The 19,600-nt window shown below is 50.4% G+C and overlaps 1 protein-coding gene across 1 annotated transcript; it reads right to left on the bottom strand.

Moving 5' to 3' along the window:
- Positions 1-16,576: 16,576 nt before the first annotated feature.
- On the bottom strand, positions 16,577-18,428 carry SPSK_05117 (cytochrome P450; the record flags this gene model as incomplete). The annotated part of the gene is made up of 3 exons (XM_016731868.1): positions 16,577-17,061; positions 17,151-18,039; positions 18,117-18,428. The coding sequence occupies 3 exons, from the start codon at positions 18,426-18,428 to the stop codon at positions 16,577-16,579; spliced, it is 1,686 nt and encodes a 561-aa protein (XP_016583112.1).
- Between the last annotated feature and the right edge of the window lie 1,172 nt (positions 18,429-19,600).

Genomic DNA, 19,600 nt, shown 5'->3' with positions numbered 1-19,600 from the left:
GAGTGTTTTGGGCAAGAGGGAAGGCTACAAGGTTGTACCTGTGGCAAGAACGGAGGGGAGTCGCGGCAAGCTTGAGGGAAACAGAAAGAGAGTCCAAGAAAAGACAAATTTAGAAGGAGGACAGGCCCAGCACAGGAAGGAAGTTACGACTCAGGCTGCCGTAAAACAGAGCGTGTGAGTGCGAGCTGGAGTAAGAAAACCGACGAGTGGAAAAAAAAAAAAGGCACAAAAGTACCGAGCAACAGCAACAGAACGAGACACCAAACAAACCAAAATACAAATGCTAGCTAGGATTGCGGCAACTGCAACCACCAGACAGGGACCGCACAGCTTTTTGGTTACCGTATTAGGCAAGGTGGGCTGTGAAGGAAAGGATGGGGGTGTGGTTTCTCAACTGTGGGTTTTGGGACGCTGGAAATGCGAAAGCGAATGGACTTGTTGCAAGAGAGCACGGCAGGGGGGAGGGGTGGGGGAAGAGCTTGGGTTCCCTGTGCGGTTTTGGTGCAGCAGGTGGGGTGGAGTGGACAGCGGAATCGAGGCAAGAGTGACCAAGCGTCATCGGCTGGGCACCTCAGAGAGCATGCTCCGACGATGCTATTTTGATCTTTCAACGGCTGCAGCAGGGCAACGAATAATGAACTTCGTACTGCGTACGGTGGTTATGAAACCACCCAAGGAGCCGGGCCACGACACGGTCCATAAGATGGCCGCGCTATGATTGTTCGCGTGTTGCTGTCGGAACACACTTTGAACGGACACGGAAAACGGTCCAGCGTTGTTGTTTGAAGTTACGAGGAGGGCGATGCAATACGTATAGCATATAATAAAGCAAACCTGAAGCATTAAGACACTGTAAATGTATGCCGTATACGACGTTTTTGTTAACAAAACAAATATTAAAAACAAATATTAAAAAATAAAACAACAAACTCGTAGCAAGCGTCAATATCACCACATTGCGGTGAGTGTCTTGGGAGTGCGATGGAGCGTCCGATGGGCCATCAGCGAACGCGCGAGGCTATTCCGCATGGGGGGGTCAGTTGGACGCGGCGTGGGGATGGGCGCGCGAAAAGAATGTGCATGGGATAAAAATAGAGACTCAGATAAGATGCAAATGCCGTTTGGTGTCTTGGAACGTTGGCGCCGTTGGGGGCAGTCTGCCCTGTGAGCCGATCTGGAGGGCGTCCTGAGCAGGTGATTCGTGGGCAGTCTCTCGGCGTTGTATATGCAAGAGGCAGCAGGTCGGAAAGTACGGAGTACGTGGTAAGCAAACTGCGTGTGAAATGTGTGTGAAGGAGTGTCACCATTTTTTGAAAAGCACGCTACTCCGCAAGCACTGCGCTACGTCATAGCGTTAGGGTGTCGGGGAAAGAACGGTCTACATCGATGGGCGCTGTCATACGATACTGTATTTTGCTCTCTCTGAGTACATTGCTGTGGGGATATGCATGCGCGTGACAGAAGGTTTTGAGGTGTTGTAGCAAGTGCGGTGGAGCATGTGCTAGGTGGAGTGATGCAGACCATGGTCTGAGGGTTTTTTTCTGCAGTTTTCAGCACATGTACAAATGCGTCGTAGCTTCCTGTTGACTTTCACATAATCATTCACAGGGAAGGTGCGAATGGAGGGCCCGAGTGGATCAACCAGGCCGAGCAGCGAACGGAAAGAGCTATCCACCATGCATGCCAGATCACGACTAGACCTGCCCGACAGCCCGAAGCGAATGTCGTTTGTCCGTGCCCTCGAAAAGCACGACAATGACCTATTCTGCGGGTCTTGTCTACCAGCCTTCACCTTTTTACAGCATTATCTTTTCGCAGCCACGACATCTCGATGGTCCGTCAGGCGGACGTTCGTTTTCCTTGGCTGGCCCGAACTACGCGGTGGTGCGGCAACCCACACAAACAAGTCGACAAGCATCACGCGAATGAGCAAGCGGAAAAGCTGTTCAAAAAGTCGGCAGAATGCACTACCGGCTTTGAAACGGCTGTGGCAGAGAAGCCTGGAACTGCTGGGGGCTTGTTGTACTGGGCTTTTCGAATTCCCTGCGACGTGAGGCCCGAATCCGTCACTCTGATGAGCCTGACTCCTGAATCACGGTGAAGTCATCGGCCTGACATGAGGCACTGCCCTACGTCCAATCCTTGGCGCCTGTCTACAAGTACAAGTAATTACTCCGTACCTCTCGGTGTAGTTCTTGGAGGCCCTTGGCGGCAAATGTGAGCATAAAGACTGGGGGCCATGGGGAATAAGGTTTGCTATGAGTGGGAACAAACAAAAAAAACAAAGGAAAGACCCTGACTACGTTGGTAAGCAACAAAACAACAAAAAACGGGGCAACGAAGACGTGAGAAAACGAAGATCGCCCACGTCAAATGGGCCTTGCGGTCTCCCACGACATCTATTTGTTGCGAATCACGCCGAGGAAGACGAAAATAGATGCCGGCGATCCACGACGTTCGAGTCAATCGACATTTTGGCCCGGTGTCCAATAGGGTGAAGTACCCCGAACCATCCTTTTTCCGCCTCGCGACATATGTATTGCGTCGTCCGTAGTGTCTGCCTGTGATTTCGACTTTGTGACTTGGGATGAGGAACGACACAATCGGATTAGGGATGGCCCGCCGCCCGTTGCCGGCCGCTCGCAGGAGCGAAATACGGAGAAAAAAAATGTCGCTGACGTCGTCATAGGGCAGAGTTACAGAAGACATGAGAGGTACGCAGCAAAAAGAAAACAATGTCAGTTCAAGCGAAGATGTGTTTGGGACGTTGCTGTTTATGGACGTGACCCCAGCATGTCAGCCAATCACATGAGACCAGTGACATTCTGGAAAGGCACGTCGAAGAAAATCCCATGCGGTTGGTGTTCGAATTTGGGATGGGGCCAACGCGTGCAACTGGGGCAGTGCACTTTTTTTAGGTTTCCATGTCTTGGCACCAGTTTTTGTTTGAAAGGGCCCTTGCAAAAGAAAAGGCAGCGGGGGCGAGCGAACAGGGGGGCCCAGTGCCCGGCAACAACGGCCAACTGGCACAGCAGCCGGACCACTGACAAAAAGGAAAGACAAAAGTGGGGGGGTTTGAGCTGGATAGACTGAAAGGGGAGCTCGAGAGAGTTCATCGATATTCTAACCCGTAAATGAGAAAATGCCATACCCAGCTCGTTGATAGCGTTTGGTTTTCAGCAAATTCAGCACTGGGTTCCAGGGTCCAGCGGCCGTCCTCTGCCAATATGCCGTTGTTTACCTGAGTCTTTGTCAAACGAACGGCCGTTCTCTACTGCAAACGGCAAACATACGAGGCGTACCATTAAGCGAGTCAAAGCTGGAGACCGCAATACGTCGTAGAGTGGGTTGGGAGAAGATGTTACGTAGCACGACGCCGAGTCAATGGACCACAGTTCACCATGGCTGTGCCTGGCAGGTTGGCCCAGCGTGCTCAGCCGTCTCGCGCCGCACGAATCACGTACATGGCCGTGCATCATGCACCGCATATCATGCATTGACCGCTGAACGACAGGAGGTCCCCGGCAGAGAGGCGTGTGCGGCGTACAAAGACACACATACGGCTGGACGCCGCATCGGAGAATAAGAATAGGATATGTTACCGCGGCGAGTACGACAGGCAATATATGTCTGTCCAGGTTACATGACCCCCGGTATGAAGATAACGAAGGCGGCAAAAAATAAACAGCGGCGCAGGCCAAAATGGCTCTTGACAAACGGGGTGCAAAGAAGCGAAACGGGCCCGCAGGCTCGCAACTAAGGACTCTCGATATATTGGGTACTGTGGTATTATTACTAGGCGCAGCAAGCGGTTGAAAGGGGGAGGTAAGCGGCTGGTTTACGATGGCCAAAAAATTGAATCCCCTCACAATGTGCATCGAGTACCGGCGGTAGGGGACGCAGACAAATCATCAAATCATCAAATCATCCTCGTGGTCATCTCAGAAGGCTGACAGACCAATCGTGTCACCGAAAGACAAAGCAACCAGGCAATTAAGACAAACAGAAACGGAACCCACACTCTGCTGTGCCATTTCCGCGTCCCAAGTCCCGCCCATACGGATCAGCCATCCCAAACAGAAATGGCGGTGATGCCAAAAATAGCCTTGCTGTGCTCACCTTCCCTCGGCTGTGAGGCTACCTCTTCATTCTGCTATTTTTCTTTCCCATCTCCCCGTACGACGTGCAATGCCCAGCTTGTGCCATTGTGCTCCGTATTACCGCTTCGCAGGGATGATCCGCTTTTGGGAACAGGAGGAGCGGAACGCTGGACAGCAAAGAATAAAAGCAACAAAGTACGATTTACGTCGTAATACGTCGGATGCAGCCTCAGGCGCAGATATAGCGTGGCGCATCTTGCGCTTAAAAGAGCGTCATGATCTGCAGCCAGAGCCCTTGCGTGTTCCACCAGATCCCTTTGCTAGATTACTAAATAGCGTATGACCTCCGTAAGGGCACACACATTTTTCGCTAGAAAATGCACTTGACTTTTTTCTCGTCTTGGTTTGCATATTTGTCGGAAACTCTGGAAATATTTTCACAAAATCAAGTGCCCTAGTTAGCGGACTTAGATGCCGACGACTGCAAGGCAACCGTCTCGCATTTCCAGCCTTCAGTCGTCTGACAATGCGGTCAGCTTCCTCCGGAACAGGAAAGCAGTTATGACACCGCAGCTGCAACACCGCCCAGTGTTGAGCAAGGGCCAGGAGAGCCAATCAGAGGGTCCCTGCAAGGTTACAGTCATCCAATGGATCTTTAACTCAATCATGCCGGTGACATCAAACATCGTGTTCTTATTAGTCTTTTGGTGATCTTGCAGTATCCGAGATTGAACAGTTGTGGAAAAAGTCTATAAAAATAAGAAATACAAAAAAAAAAAAAATAGACAAAGACAAGGGGGCTGGGTTGAAGGGCTGGTTCATATGCTGATTTGTCCGTCTCGTCGACCGTTTACAAGTCGAAAAAGAATCCCGAAAAGTGGAGGCGACTTGTCAACGTAAGATACACAATGTAGCAGACAGAGCTCTTTCTCCGCCTCCTTCTTTTCTTTCCCTCGCTTCCTCGGTACCTGAGCACATTTTGGTGTGACAGATTCCCCATCGTGGGTCAGATAGTCAGTTGAGGTATTCCGTCGTGCGGAGTAATTACGACGTAGATTTCAAAGACGATATCGACGACACGGCAGGGATTAATGCCTCTCTGGCATCGTAGATATTACTGCCTGCCAGAAGAGGCTCCTGAAGGATGCAAAGAAATACACCCCTAGAAACGCGGGTCTGCTCGTGGATGAAACAGCAGTTTCTCGTATCCCAATTTGGCTCCCAGCCACCCTGCCCAGCCCGCTAGCTCGGGCCTGCCCTAAAGAATTAAGCAAACATCGATTCCTTTGGTTAACTTACGGAGAGAAATGGGCAGGAGTAATAAAAGAGGGGACGTGCTCGTCTACGAAGTACAGGGCTCCCTCCCACCCTGAACGTCGAAGACCGAATGAGGGGTCAACATCTCAAGACGGCGAGAGAGATAATGACCGTAGACAAGAGGAAGAGGCATTGCATTAAAGACCATCAATTCACACTAACACCGTCACGCTGCCCCAGCTTTCTGCGTTGCACCGTCGCGCCAGTCCATCGTCCTCTTGGCGCGGAATCTTTCCCGTTCTTTTCAAAGTCGTCGTCTTTTGTCGATTCCCGTCAAGGCCCTCGTCAATAACCCCTCTCGCCACATATTCCCGCAAGTAATGTTCGTAACCTCTGCCAGATCCCAAGGCAGCCGGTCCCGGTGGACTCGGATAAGGAAAAGGACAACTCGTAGCCTTCGGTGGACCGCTCTGTCTCTTGGCCCGAGAACGGACAGAGTATTGCCTCCATCGTATTCCACAAGATCAAAGCAGCTAAGCCTTGAAAAGCTTGAAAGCTTGAAAGCTTATTTTATTATTTTCCAACTTGCTCGGTACGAATTGTTCACATTTGTCTCTGGGTATTTCTTTTCCGTCCATTCATGTTCCTTCACATGCTTCGCGGTATTTATTTTTCTTTTTTTTTTTCGCTTTTTTTCTTTTTCTTCCCTGCCAATCCATGCAACCGTGACAAAAGCAAGGCTACCGCATTGTACCTTGTTCTTTGTTCTTTTTCCTCTCTCCCAAGCCCCGCCAATGCATACGCCGTATATCTCAAGGCTCCGTCCAGCCGACCTTCCTCGGCGCCATTTCCATGATTATGTTGCTTTTGGCCGTTGCATTTTGTTCCTCCCATTGCACTCGTCGTCCCTTTTATCCCCTCAATTCTCTTCCTCTGCATATCTGCATTCCTCCTCCTGCGGCTTTAGGGGCCGGGATCGCCTAATTGAGTGGCCGTCGCTCGATGTCCAGGGTAGGAAGAAAGAAGCGAGTCTGACAGGGGAAGGGGAGTGAGAATGGTCACGGGGTGTAAGCCGGCAAAGTGAGATACAAAGATGTTGTGCTTTGGAATGCCACATCGAGAGGTATCTTTCCTTCAACACCCGAAAGGTTGCGGCTCCGTAGGGTGGGGATGGCTAAGTGGGACAGGGACCGGTAGCGTCTTTAGTCGTGTCAGTTGGAGCACAGAGCGCAAAGTTACCATCATGTATGCTCCTTGGGGCAGAAAGAAGATGCGAAGTAAAGAAGGCTGGTAGGCAAGGGCATCGTTATTTTTATTTTATTTTTCATGTTCTTTAATCACCTGCCAACTTGGCAATTGTGAGGATCGGTAACGGCCCCTTTCAAACAAAATTCCTGGCCTCTTTCTTCCTATCCGCCGAGCCCATCTTTTCCTGTGTTCTAGCTAGTGAGGAAACTATCATTTGCCCTCGTTGCCCTGTTTGACTTTTATCCCGGTTCTCTTTCAGCGTCGTTCCAAGTCCAGCAGACGTTCAGACATCCCCAGCAAACGACATGGTCCATGTAATTTCGCCGTTTGTTGATTGACTGGCCGTCAGCCACTGCCTTTCAACCACAAAATCAAGTCCACCTACGCCCGCCAGCTAAACAGAATACACGCATCACCATATTTATCACATCAAGCCCAGTGTTTATACATCATCGTCGATGCCATCTGATCTTGGCTGTCTCGGCCCTTTGCCTCATTTCTCTGCTCGTTTGGTAATGCCGTGGGGAACGACGGTGATTTTCTTGGAATTTAGCGCCTCGGCCTAAGAAGGTTCCGGTGCGGGCTGAACAATACTCAGTATGATCGGAACACGGAACGAGGACCGAACGTGAATCAGGTGCAGTTCTCTGTCTGGTTCGCCGTAGAGTCTCTCACGCTGATTGTCCCCTCCACCTTCCCCGAGAGGAGAAAATATCCCTGAAGGTGGCCATCCTTCTTAGTTTGCCTGCCGCTCGGCTGGCTTCCTTAAGTCAAACAGTCAACACAGCACAAAAAACGTTTACGGCAGAAGCATTAAACATATGTACCCGAACGTAACTCTGTAGAAGGAGAACATAGTAGAACCCCTTGGCTTGTGATAAGGACGACTCAAGAATGTGTTGAGGCCAAGCCCAGGTCCAAAATGGCGAACATGGCAGGTGCGCTACGATGTGAGGTGTCAAAAGGCAGGAGCGGCTGTGATGCTCACGAGAAGAGAGGTGAGCGATCGCTCTGAAAGCCCCCAGTTCGCTCCTTCCTTTGCCCGAGGCCAAACACGCCGAAACAACGCATGAACCCAAAAGCAGACTAGCGAAGCGGAGAGAAAAAGGCACCCTCCGCCGAAACGTTCCACGAGCTAGGCTGTAACAAGGCTAGCCTGTTTCTATTTTGGACGATAAACTTTTTCCATCCTGCCCTTTGCAACGGTATTACCATGCCTGCACGGACACACTTTCTGATGAGAAACACGCCCTCCCACTCCGCTCCTTCCTCCCGAGCCTCCCACGCACAAAATGCAAAACTTAGCAACATGGCGAAAAAAAAAATTCGGTCTGGGAATAGCCAAGACTTTTTGCCAAGTCGCCAAGGAACAGACTTGCAGTATGCCAAGTGGCGTCCCTCCCTCCATTCACACACGTTAACTTTGCAGCGACTGTCAATCGCAAAGGAGACCAAAAGCCAGCAGCGACCGACATCCAGCGTGGCGACAGCGACAGCCGCTAAAGGGCCCGATCATGGCTGACGTTCGCCCTGAAATCGCCCTGTGGTCGCCCTAAAACTGCCCAAGAACCGCTCCGAAATCGCCCCGAGACCGCCTTGAAGCCGCCCTGAAGCCACTGTAAAAAGAAGTCAACGGCGCCAACGGAAACGCCAACGCCTCCAGCTCTTCGTCTTCATTGCCACCTAGGCCTTTTGGCCTTTTGTCCCTTTTGTCCCTTTGGTTTTGTGGCTTGTGTCTTGTGTCTTGGCGTTGGCTCTTACTGTTATGCTGGGCTGGTCTCTTGGAGGTATGGAGTTACGGCCGCCTGTCTCCATCTGACCATCCGCCCAGCCCCGTCTTGGCAAAAAGATCATGCCCTTGCACCTCCGTTCTCGTCGCCCCGTTGGACGCATGCAGCGGACCGGATTATTGGCTCCTTCGACGGCTGAATGATTCCTTTGGTCGGCATTTATGTCAGCCTCGGCAGATTATGTCAACGAAGACAAGAAACGCCGAAAAGGGGGACAGGAGAAGAGGAAAGAAGGGGAGAAAAGGAGGCAATGTGTTTATCCTCTGTGGCCCATTGTAGTTTGATTGGATTCCGGGTCTCCCTCCTTACCATTTCCCAAGAAAGGAAAAGACCAGGTCGGATATGGAAGGGCAGCGCAAGACCAGAAGCAACAAGAGGCACGAAATTTGCCACGGACGAGCCAAGCCAAATGGGGCAACTGATTCCTGACAACAGTAAATTCGAAGCGTAACGATGACGATAACCGGAGCATGAGCGTCTCAAAAGCCAAAAAGTGTCCTGTTGCTGCAGCCCGAGTGGTCATGTGCTCTGCTTCTTCTTAACAGTGGCGCCAAACTCTTTCCATTGCCTTTTTTTCTCTCTCTTTTCTTTTCTTTCTTTTCTTTCTTCAGCCCCTTCTTGGTGGCAAGCGCTAGCACAGCCCATACTCTCATACGGCTCGCTCCTCTTAGCCCATACGACGCCTCGGAGTCGCCTATCGGCCTTATTATATTGAACGGTTTTAGACAATTACGGATCACTAACGGCACGACGAACTTATTCTTATTTCTTGGCTCTCCACAAACCTCCAGCAATGACGTTCTTTGGCCGATCCGTCTACGATGTGCAGTGGGACAACGGATCTTATCCCACTCTGATACAGCGTCCGGAGCAGGAGAACGTTGTTGTGTCCTTTGTGCGCTTCCTTGTCGCCGTTGCGTGTGCCGTATTTCGTACTTTATTCCCGTATAGCCCTTGCAAGTTTGCGTCCTGATTTGTGACTGGCTGTTGAGGCCGTTATGAGGTTGCTGATCATTCCTTGCTGATCTTCCGTTGGCCTCCTTTTTTCTATTGTTTCCTACTGACTTTTCGCCTCCCTGAGCTCCCTGTTGTTCCCTTTTCGGGCACTTGAGGCGCAAGACCCTGCAGTCTTCTTTGTTTTGTTTGTTACGTTCCATCCTGCTCTTGGCCGTTTTGGGGCTTGGAGAAAGTACCCCCCAAAATGGTGACCATCCCCTCCAAGTGATCCTGCGGTGATCCCTAAACTGGTCTTGAAACGGCCCTTTTTTGTGCGCCCGCCTGGTGATGTTCAATACTTCGCAAACTTTGGACAGCCCCCTGAACGACCCTTGCACGGTACAGGCCCACCTCCGGTTCCGCCTCCGTGTCTTGGGGCCCTCTTCTCCTTCCGATTCGCCATCTACTGCTGTCTCGTGCTTACGCGGTACCTTTGTTGTCCAACCCCGTAAGGCTGGTGTCCGAAATGGACCCGAAAGGGCGGCAGGCAGTTCACAGCAACGATGTCAACGAATGTAATCATATGCGCTGTACGATGCGTTTGTAGCGTGTGGCTCTGTTGGAGGCGACTTTCAACGGTTTTGCAGCGCTCTTGTCGACTTTCCTGTTCTTGAACGGCGCCAAACACACCCGCCAAGCGCAACAGTCGAGTGAATCCTCGTGTTTGCACATGATCTTTGTTGTCCGCAAATTGAGGGGCCATACATCGTCGTCATTGTCATAACTAACGACATAAGCTGTACATACATCTTGTGACGCCCAGACTTGCCAGTTATTCAGACCTAAAAAGCAGCCGGCCAATTGTTGTTCGGCCACTGAAGGATCCTAAAAATAAACAAATCTCTTTTAACGGTAGACAGCCAACGACAGGCGACAAATGCCGAAATTCTGGCGAACCGGAACTGGCGAAGCGGACGTCGAAATATCGAGAAAGTGCCAAAGGTCCAATCATGTCCCGACATGTAAGATGTGAAGTATCACCACAATTGTTGGCACCACGTTCGTGGGCTGGGAGTGGCAAACATAGCAAATCAAATGCATTTTCCATTTCCTTTTCTGGGCCTCAGTATCTGTCATCACTGCATCTTGCACTTGCGTTCGCCGCCCTACATATCTATTCGTTGGGACATCAACAACAAAAGCGACGACACGATCATGGCACTGCCGTGTTTTTGTTTGCATTTTACACTTTTTCCTCACTTGTGCGCCAGGTGAGAATTTCTTTATATAGCACAGCCTGCTGTCTTGTCTTTTGTCATATCGCTTCATTGGTCCTGTGAGGATCTCGCGACATCCGGCCAAACTCGGCCAGATGATTACCAGTGTCCCATCCACAATCAAAAGCTACGCCCGAAACAGACAGTGAACAACATCATCCGCAAGGATTTGTTTATTCCGTAGGGGATCGGATACGGAACCGGGGGAGTGCAGGTGGATCAGGGCTAACTGTCAGAAATATTCTGAAGACAGCAAAGTAAGACGGACAGAAGGAGGGTTTAGTGGTAAATCATAGCGCCCATTCGCCAAAAAGGTGCTAACTTCCGCTAAAGTTGTAAAGATGCCACACTTTCCCCTTTGTCCTGACATCACTTGGCATCAACGCACGATTCTTTCGAGCTTCCTAGGTAGAATCGGGAATGGTTAGTGTAGGATGGATTCGCGGACCTCGGGGGAACTGAGCTAAATGCTGTGCTAAAATCAAAACCTAATAGGACAGAACGGTGGCATCGATTTTGTGAGCAAAATATGAGTGTAAAAATCGCACAATATCGTCAATTTCAGACGAGAGAGCAAGGTACATTGTGGTTATCTCGTGTTTGGTAAAATAATAAATCTTAAGACATATATGAGAGGACGTGGAGCGAGGATTTGTATCGAAAAAAATGTGACCCAAGGAGATACCCAATAGTATAGAGTGAATCGGATCACAAAGCGAACCAAAAACGCGGGGAGTATGGACAAGTATTGTTACAGTAGAAGACAAAAAAAAGTTTGGTAGGCTCGTAGGTTGCCATGTGACGCAGTGCAACACTATGCAATGCTGGCGAAAAAATCTAGCAGGCAGTGACGTTGTACGGAGTGTTTGCCACAAAAGCTGCAACTGTGGACAGTCCATGATACATTGGTTTGCTGCTCCCGGTCTCATTTATTGTTTTTCTTTTCTCTCTTCCTAGCGGAGTTATGGGACGGACTGGCCGGCTCACTGCCACAAGGATGCTTTATATATGCAGGGCCTTGAGGGTCGGACTCTAAGATGTATCATCATCTGACCGGCTCTTGTTTTTTCTTATATGCCATTTCTTCGTAAGTACGGAGTGCCGTCGTCGTTGCGTTTCCCGCGACCAGGGGAGCGGCGGTGAGGACTGACCAAAAAGCGGAATGATGCATCATTACTGTCAAGGGGATGCGGCAGTCACCAACGGAGGATTACTTGTGCCGAGGTGCGCCACGCGGCGTTACTTTTAGGTTACTGGCCGTACCATATACCGAAAGCAAAAGAATAGAAAACATACCAGTAGAAAAATGTGAACCAAGAGGGGAGCAAAGAAAATTCGTTTAAAAACCCACGGTAACGTAAATGGCTATCCGTGTCACGAAAATAGTGCTCTTCAGATCGGACAATACAAAGCAAATGTCACATCCCGGTCAATTTCCCAAGCGAAACTGAAAACCAAGACATACCCCAAACTTGGAGGACAACAAGTGAGCAAGTGTTCATTGCGGAGGATGCAAAAGGTTCTTCCGATGCTTTTTTGGTTTGTTTCTTCGTTTCTTCTCTCAATCCTCTCTACCTAAGTCAACCATATTTTTTCGTCAATATTCTTGTAGTTTTGGATAAGATCACCAGCGGATCTTTTTTGAAGAACCAAAACCATGCAAAGAAGACTCCCGAATGGTATGCTAGGCGAATGAACTTGAATTTATTCGCCGGTCTTTTTGACAAAACATGCGATACAATATGGCGTCTTCGCGGCTTCACTTTTCCACCGCCTAGTACCTCCACATCCGTTGTTCGCTTCAGCAGGATTCCTTACAGTGTGCTGCTCCCGCCAATTCATGCGCGTCTTCCGCGCCTTCGTACCGAACTGTTTAGTATCTTTTATTTGGTATCTACGTCGTAAACAGTCAGTCCCATGGAAGCCCTCACCAGCCCTGCACGGAAACGACCGGCCTGGGCTATCATTATCGCGTGGTTGGGGTGCCACCGGCAAGACCTTCTCCGTCAAATACGTCCCGGTGGAAAGGAGAGCAACCGAACAAAACTTGGAAAGGCACGATGGGATAGGAGGAGGCCGGCGGCGCAAAAACAACACTGATGAGAAACTAAATTCGAAATGGACAAGCGCACTTTGCACCAACTACGTCGTATGGCACTCAAGTGCGAACGGGTATGAAAAGAAATCGCCAAAAATAGAATAGAGCCCTCCTCTTCCACCCATGTTCCATGCCTGATTGTCCACTAAAACCTTTTTAGAAAGAGGGGAAACGACGACAGTGAAGAAGGAATGTAAGGGGAAAATGCCATCTTCAATACAAGCTGGAGAGTGCAATTGAAATGACAACCTTCCCTTTGTTTAATAAAAGAAGAAAGATAGGTGAGATGAGCTGAAAAACATAAAATACCTTTGAAGATCGCCCGATGAGGATGATGAGCCTAGGAAGGAAGCAAAAACGGAAACCAGAAACAAGAAAATAACGAAGCTAGAAAATGACAGCTCAGTTGCTCACCGCAACATCTCAACATCTCAGCATCTCCCCTCTTTGTCATGCACGATGCATGCAGCCTGCCAGTCGGGCATGGTATCATGAATTCCTCCATGCCGAGATAGCACTAACACCGTATCAGATTTATCCGTCAGGCGAACAAGAAAAACCATATCACACTAGAATTGGAGTTGTCCACTCCACCTTGGCCGCTACGAAACGGTCGCCATAAGGCACGTCTTGTCCACTGTCTGGTCAACTGAGCTAGACTGGTCCCTCTGTTGTTTATCCGTTTGTGTCTCTTCAGTTTTTGTACTCCGTTCATTTTACTTTTTCTTTTTCTCCCCCCGCCCCTCAAACGTTAGGCCATGATAACTAACCCAAAGATTTGCTAAAGAAATGGCCACAAAGGATAATGTGTCACAAGAGGCGTTGGAGTTGGTGCTAGGCAGGTGTACTTTTGGTGCTTGGCCCTTTTAGCTTTCTGTCTAGAGATTCTTTTGTTTTGTTTCTTTTCTTTTCTTTTTTCCTCACTCCTCCATTTGCCTCTCTTGGCTGTCTTTTGGCTTGGCCGTTCTTCATCTTCATTGGTCAAGTGATTCCTCCTTGGCCTCGAAGTTTGTCTTTTTCTTTGAGAATTCGCCCAGGCGCCTAAAAACCTTTCGATTTCCCCATGGCGTGGTTTTCCACAAAAAAAGTTCGAGGCAAAACAAAACAAAATGGGGCTAAGTGCCAAAGTGACAAAGTAAAACCAAAGAAGAACCTTGCGGTTTTGGCTGCTTCGCCTTGTATTGGACGAGCCTGGCAAGCTTGTAAGCTAATTTTGTGTTCCCCTTCGCCTCTGACTTGTTCCAATTCCAAAGAAAAGCACCATACACGTCGTAGTGGCGACGGCTCCGCGCGGCTCCGCCAAGGCTGGCCGGTGGCACAGAAAGGCAACAAAAAAGTTAAAAAAGAGGAGAACGCTGGATCCAAAAAGAAAATCGAAAAAGAAGCAGAGCCAAATCAAACTAGGAAAGAGGGAAAGGGTACTGTGGACGAGAAAGAAGACGGAGAGAAGAAGGGAGAAGAACAAAAAAGAAAAAAAGAAAAAAAAAAGGCACTCTCGTAACCCCTCGGACGTGGAACATCCCGAGCATCAAACGAACGTCAAAGACGTCCTTTCGTCCATCGTCCCACACCCACAGCCTCAGCCCGTTCCCGCTTTGCCTTCTATCCATGCATCAACGGGTCTAAAATTGTGATGGACTTAGTATGGAGAACGTACCACGTAGTATTTCGCGGCATTATTGGTGCTTCGGTTGCAATATTGAAATACGCCGCCACAGGGACGCCGCCACAGGACGCAGTCACCGAACCCCAAAACGAAAATCGCAGCCAGTCAGCGTCGTCGAGTGACTGTGCTGTGGTCTGTCCTCTGTTCTCTGTACGACGGTTACTGAATCGAGCAGAGCGGCCCGTAGAACGGAATCGCCGCCTGGGACCCATGCCGGATAACAGCCAATCTGGGCGACAGGTGGCCAGTCCTTTTGTTGTTAATTTTTGAATGTATCATGCTTTTTCTTTTTCTGTTTTGGTTCTTGTTTTATGCGACGAACGAGTGGCTTGGCTGTGCATGTCGGTCTAGTTTCTAGAACCCAAATTTTCAGCCTTACCAAAGAGGTACGGCAGATCACTTGCCGTTGGACGTTTACTTTCAATTTTTACTCTTACATCAAGAATGACAGACTAAGGCGCGAGCTACAATACGTCAGGACACCAAACTGTTGCCGTTTTCTTTCGACTTTTGGAGCTGTGGCTGAGTCTAACCGGCGGCGGTTTAGCTACGAACCGTCAGTTTTTGCCACATTCAACTTTTGTAAATCTACCGGCGTGCCGACATCATGGGGAGAGATGTGTGGGACAATTTTTTCTATTTTGTCGTCTTCTTTTTCCCTGAATATCATTCACCGGTTTAGGAAGGCTATAAGGGTCAACGGATGGATCATCACGGCGGTTAACAGACATCGTTACATAGCCGAACTGCCAATGTGCCATTGCTGTTCTCGAGCGTTTCTTTGTCGCCTTTGTGGTGATTTTGCGTTGCAATTGCCTTTTCTCCTGAATATGAAATGGCGATGTTCAGCGGTCGGTCCTTTTCGATTCACTTATACCGTTTTAGGGAGCTGGCATGTACACGAGGCAAGGACAATTGAGGAGTCTGAGCAAGTTTTTCTCTCAAAAATCGAAAATGACTGGACAAGAACGTAGATAATTACAAGAAAACAGAATAAAACGGCCTCTGATTGGAGAGACACAGCAAATGACGCCCCTTGCATGCTGGCACACAGGCGCCAAACAACAGAATAAATCAACATATAAAAGCTTAATTGTCTGGCATCGTACGACACTGGTTTATTGCCATAGCCCTATCGCCACCCGCCGGCGTCAAAACGGCGATCGTTTGTGGGGTCTACAATACAGCCTTGCCAATTGCATGGCGCCAAAAGAACCAAACGGTGTTGAAAATAAGGAGAAGAAAAAAAGAAATGAGTCGCTGTCTTTCTTAGTGCTGTTGCTCGCTTGCGGAGAACAACGGCCGGGCTGCGGCTCTCGGATTTTTTTTTTTTTGGATTTTTTTTTAATTCATGTTATATTTTTTGCTCTCCTTTCTTTGACTCAAAGAAGCAGTGAAGCGCGAGGCGTGCGGCAAAACGTGTCATAGCCTTGTTTGCTAACCGAGTTGACAGCGATGTTTTTTTGCCTTCCTGAATAGGAAGCACCTTGGCGCTTCTCCCTGGGGAATGGCACGATGCAACCGGCACAGTGCCGACTCCATTCCCTGGCACTGTCGCAGCAAGTACCGCCGTGTCGTCTGTTGACATGGGAGGTTCCGCTGGTGCTAACACCCTGTTGGCTGCAGCAAGCAGTCCATCCTAATATGATGACAGGAGTCAGAGACGGGTAGAAGGGAATGCCGCAGAAGGAATGAAGACATGTGAGAAGGAGCCGGAGCCCAGAAGGATGCCAAGCTCAAAGGGCCACAGCAAAAGGGCTCCGTCCAAAGGACCAGCAGAAGGGCCATGCAGGTGCTGGTGACATTGCTTGTTACTTCAATTTCCAAGGACGCAAGCTGGCAGAATCAAGGGGAGACGATGCAACAACAATAATCAGAGTCCCGCGCCGAATGTCCTCGTCGCATCTTGCATCTCTCCGTCGAATTCTGGACTCGTTCAGAATACACTTTGTCGCTTACCGCGTCTACGCGCTCGTATTTCCTACACGCGCAACAAAACACGCCCTATGCGGTCGTTGTATGCAGTATTCTCTTTTTTTGCTGATTCCGTATCCGTATGCCCTAGTCCGGCACTTCAAAATATGTACAGTTATATTGGGTACCGGACGCCAGGCCCTTTTGCAACAAAAACAAAACAAAACAAACTACCCTCAGGCCATACAAAATCAAAGCAGACCAAACGAACCAGACCGTGACCCTTTGCTTCATAACAATGTGTTTTCACATGTGGTACTCGTACTGGTGCTGGTGCTGTCAACATCGCCGACTGTGTCGACTGTCCGCCGCCGGAAGAGCACCTCGCCGTCTGGGTTCGGCGTCTTGGACATCATAATCATCATGGGCTTGGGACGCTCCTCGCCGTTCTTCAGCTTCATGTCAAAGTTGATGAGGTAGTACGAGAGCATCATCTTGAGCTCGTTGCCGGCAAAGAAGCGGCCCGGACAAGCGTGCTTGCCGGCGCCAAAGTTCATGTTGGTGTCGCCCAGGGTGGTAAACTGCCAGCGGCGGCCGTCCTCTTCGGAGCGCTGCCGCAGGCGGAAGAAGCGCAGGGCGTCAAAGGTGTCGGGCTCCGGATAGTGGCGCTCGTCGCGCGAGTAGCCGACCTGGGGCGCGAGGATCTTGGTGCCGCTGGGCAAGCAGGTGCCGTCGGAGAGTGTAATGGGCTGCATGACCTTGCGAATGAAGCCGGCTGAGGTGAAACAAAAAAAAATGCATGGTTAGTGGAGAATCGTCTATGACGATACGAGTTGTAGGTACAAGGACGGGACAGGGACCTACTGATGTTTCCCGAGAATCGTTGCACTTCCTTGATGAAGCTGTCCATCTTCTTGAGGCGCACCATGCTGTCCTTGCGTGCCCATGCCTCGTCGCTGTGCAGCACAGTGAGTGCCTCTTCGCGCAGCTCCCGCTGCACGTCCGGGTAGGCGGCCAGGTCAAACATGCAGTCTGCCAGCAGGTTGTTGGTCGTGTGGATCGACGCCGCGCTCAGCACCAGCTGCAGCTCTGTCTGCGCCCGGAAGTCGCGCCGCTCCGCCGCGGGCAGCGTGTCCAGCAGCCACTGGATCAGGTCGTCGGGCTTCTCGTAGCCGGGGATGTCCATGTCGCGCAGCCGCTCCTCCATGATGGGCTGCAGCATGGCCTTGGCACGGGCAATGTCGTCGCGGATGCGGCGCAGGTCGGATACAAAGAACTGGCCGATCGGCCGCAGCCATGCCGGGATGAACTGCAGCTTCACGACAGCCATGAAGACGTGCATGGCAAAGTTGATGCTGGTGTCCATCCACTCTTCCTTGCGGTTGATGGACGTGCCGACGAAAGCGCGGCCGCTGAGGCGCGCAATGGCCCGGAGGCCGAACGGATGCACCTTGACCGGCGTCCAGTCGTTGCACTCGGGAAATTCGGTGGCCACGACGTACTCAATCTCCTTGCGCAGCTGCGGCACGAGCCGCGCCAGGTTCTGTGTCAGCTTCGTGCGCACGACGGCCGACAGCATGTCGCCATTGTGCCCGAGACTGAATTTGGTGTACTGGCTCAGCATCGCCTCGTTGACGGCTTCGGTGGCGCTGAGAATCTCTTCCGGGAGGCCTTTCAGTTCGGCGATAAACTTGGACGGAATGAGCACCTGCGTGCCTTCCGTGGCCTTGATTTGATAGACTTTGTCGTAGAACTGCAGGTGTTAGGAGGCAGGAGCGAGCGGTCACACTAGGAAAGTGAAAGGGGAAGCGGCGACCGTGTGACACATACTTTATTATAGCTGTCCCGAACAAGGTCTTCGGCGCTGAAGATCCATTTTGTTTTGGCTGCCTTGTAAAAGGGCAGGTTAAGTTTCGGCTTGCGGTGGCCGTGCACGAGGTAGACGGTGAGGAGGACGCATGCGAGGCCGATGTAGTAGCTCAGCCGGCTGGCAAACGGGTCCGACGATGCCGAGACGGACTTGGACACAGACGCCGCAGCCATGCGAGCTGCTGGCGCAATATCGAGCAGCGAGTCGGCCTTGTTGAAGATGTTGTATGTGCTGCGGAGGACGGCCGCTGCCGTGGAGGATGAGTTGGTCATATTGCGGTTGGCGGTGGGGGTAGAGGCGTGAAAGACGAGGATGGCGAGGAGGTTTGGATCGCGTGGATGCCGTCGATAGTCGGTTGATTTGACAAACCAGAAACCACTTTGATATGATGCAATATTATGGGGCTGAGATTAAGGAGAGTACGCCCTTTTCACGATGCAGGTCGAGGTGAAAAGCAGAGAGGTGGTTGGCGAAGCGAGACTGTGGCCATTGAATGACAGCAAAGGCATCCAATGAGGCAAGGGCGAGTTCAAAGAGGAAGACGATGCGATGTCGCGTGTCCTGTTACAGACAGGTGATCGATGTGAGGCTGTGCGGTATCATTGGACTGTGAGAAAGAAGCACGCCGTGACGATTAAGGATTGTGTGGACAGTAATAAGAAGAAAAGCAATAGACGACCAATGGCAACTAGATGAGTGGCGAGAAGGGAGTGTAGAATAAAGGAAGAGATGAGGTGGAAAGAATGCAAACGATTGAGGAGGTGAGAATAAAACAACTCGGGTCAACCGAACAAATCCAAACAAAACAAGCCAGGACTGTCCGAAGAGGAGAAGGGAATGGGTAGAAAGTAAGGAAAGAAGAGAGGTAGGCGGAAGTACGTCAACGGAGGAGAAAAGAAAAGAAGATGGAGAAGGAACGGATAGAAACAAAATAGGGGAAAAGGAAGAAAAAAAGAAGGTAGGAGAAGGGACACAAAGGGAAAAAGGCACGGAAGAGGCCCTTTGCGGCGAGGAATGATGGGCAGGAGGTATGAGATGGATGATAGGCTAGATGTGACCGAAAGCGTAAGGAGAAAAGGCGTTCCGTAGTCAAGAAACCGGAAAGGTGCAGAAACGGCCGTGTCCAGAGTCTGTACGGTAAAGAAGGGAATGTAACGATGTTAGTCACTGTAGAACGTGGACAAACTGAGAGAAAGGAGAACAGAGAATATGGAAAGCTAGTGACAGACAACAAGAAACAAGGTTTACTAGGCACCAGGCCGGACGTCGAGATGGCTCTTGTTTGGCATCGTCCTGCTTTTTTGTTCTATCCTGTCTGAAGCCACTGACGTGCGACGTACCTTTTTGACATAAACGCCAAGCAGGACAGGAGCCGCGGGAGTGTGTTTGGCAGCGGTCCGCGACGAGACTGCGACTCGGCAGTCGAACGGGCCTTTTGGGCCAG

Source organism: Sporothrix schenckii, assembly GCF_000961545.1.
Source record: "Sporothrix schenckii 1099-18 chromosome Unknown Cont49, whole genome shotgun sequence".
In the NCBI taxonomy this organism is placed as follows: domain Eukaryota; kingdom Fungi; phylum Ascomycota; class Sordariomycetes; order Ophiostomatales; family Ophiostomataceae; genus Sporothrix; species Sporothrix schenckii.
The sequence above is the reverse complement of the archived record's forward strand: the minus strand, read 5'-3'. Positions and strand labels throughout refer to the sequence as shown.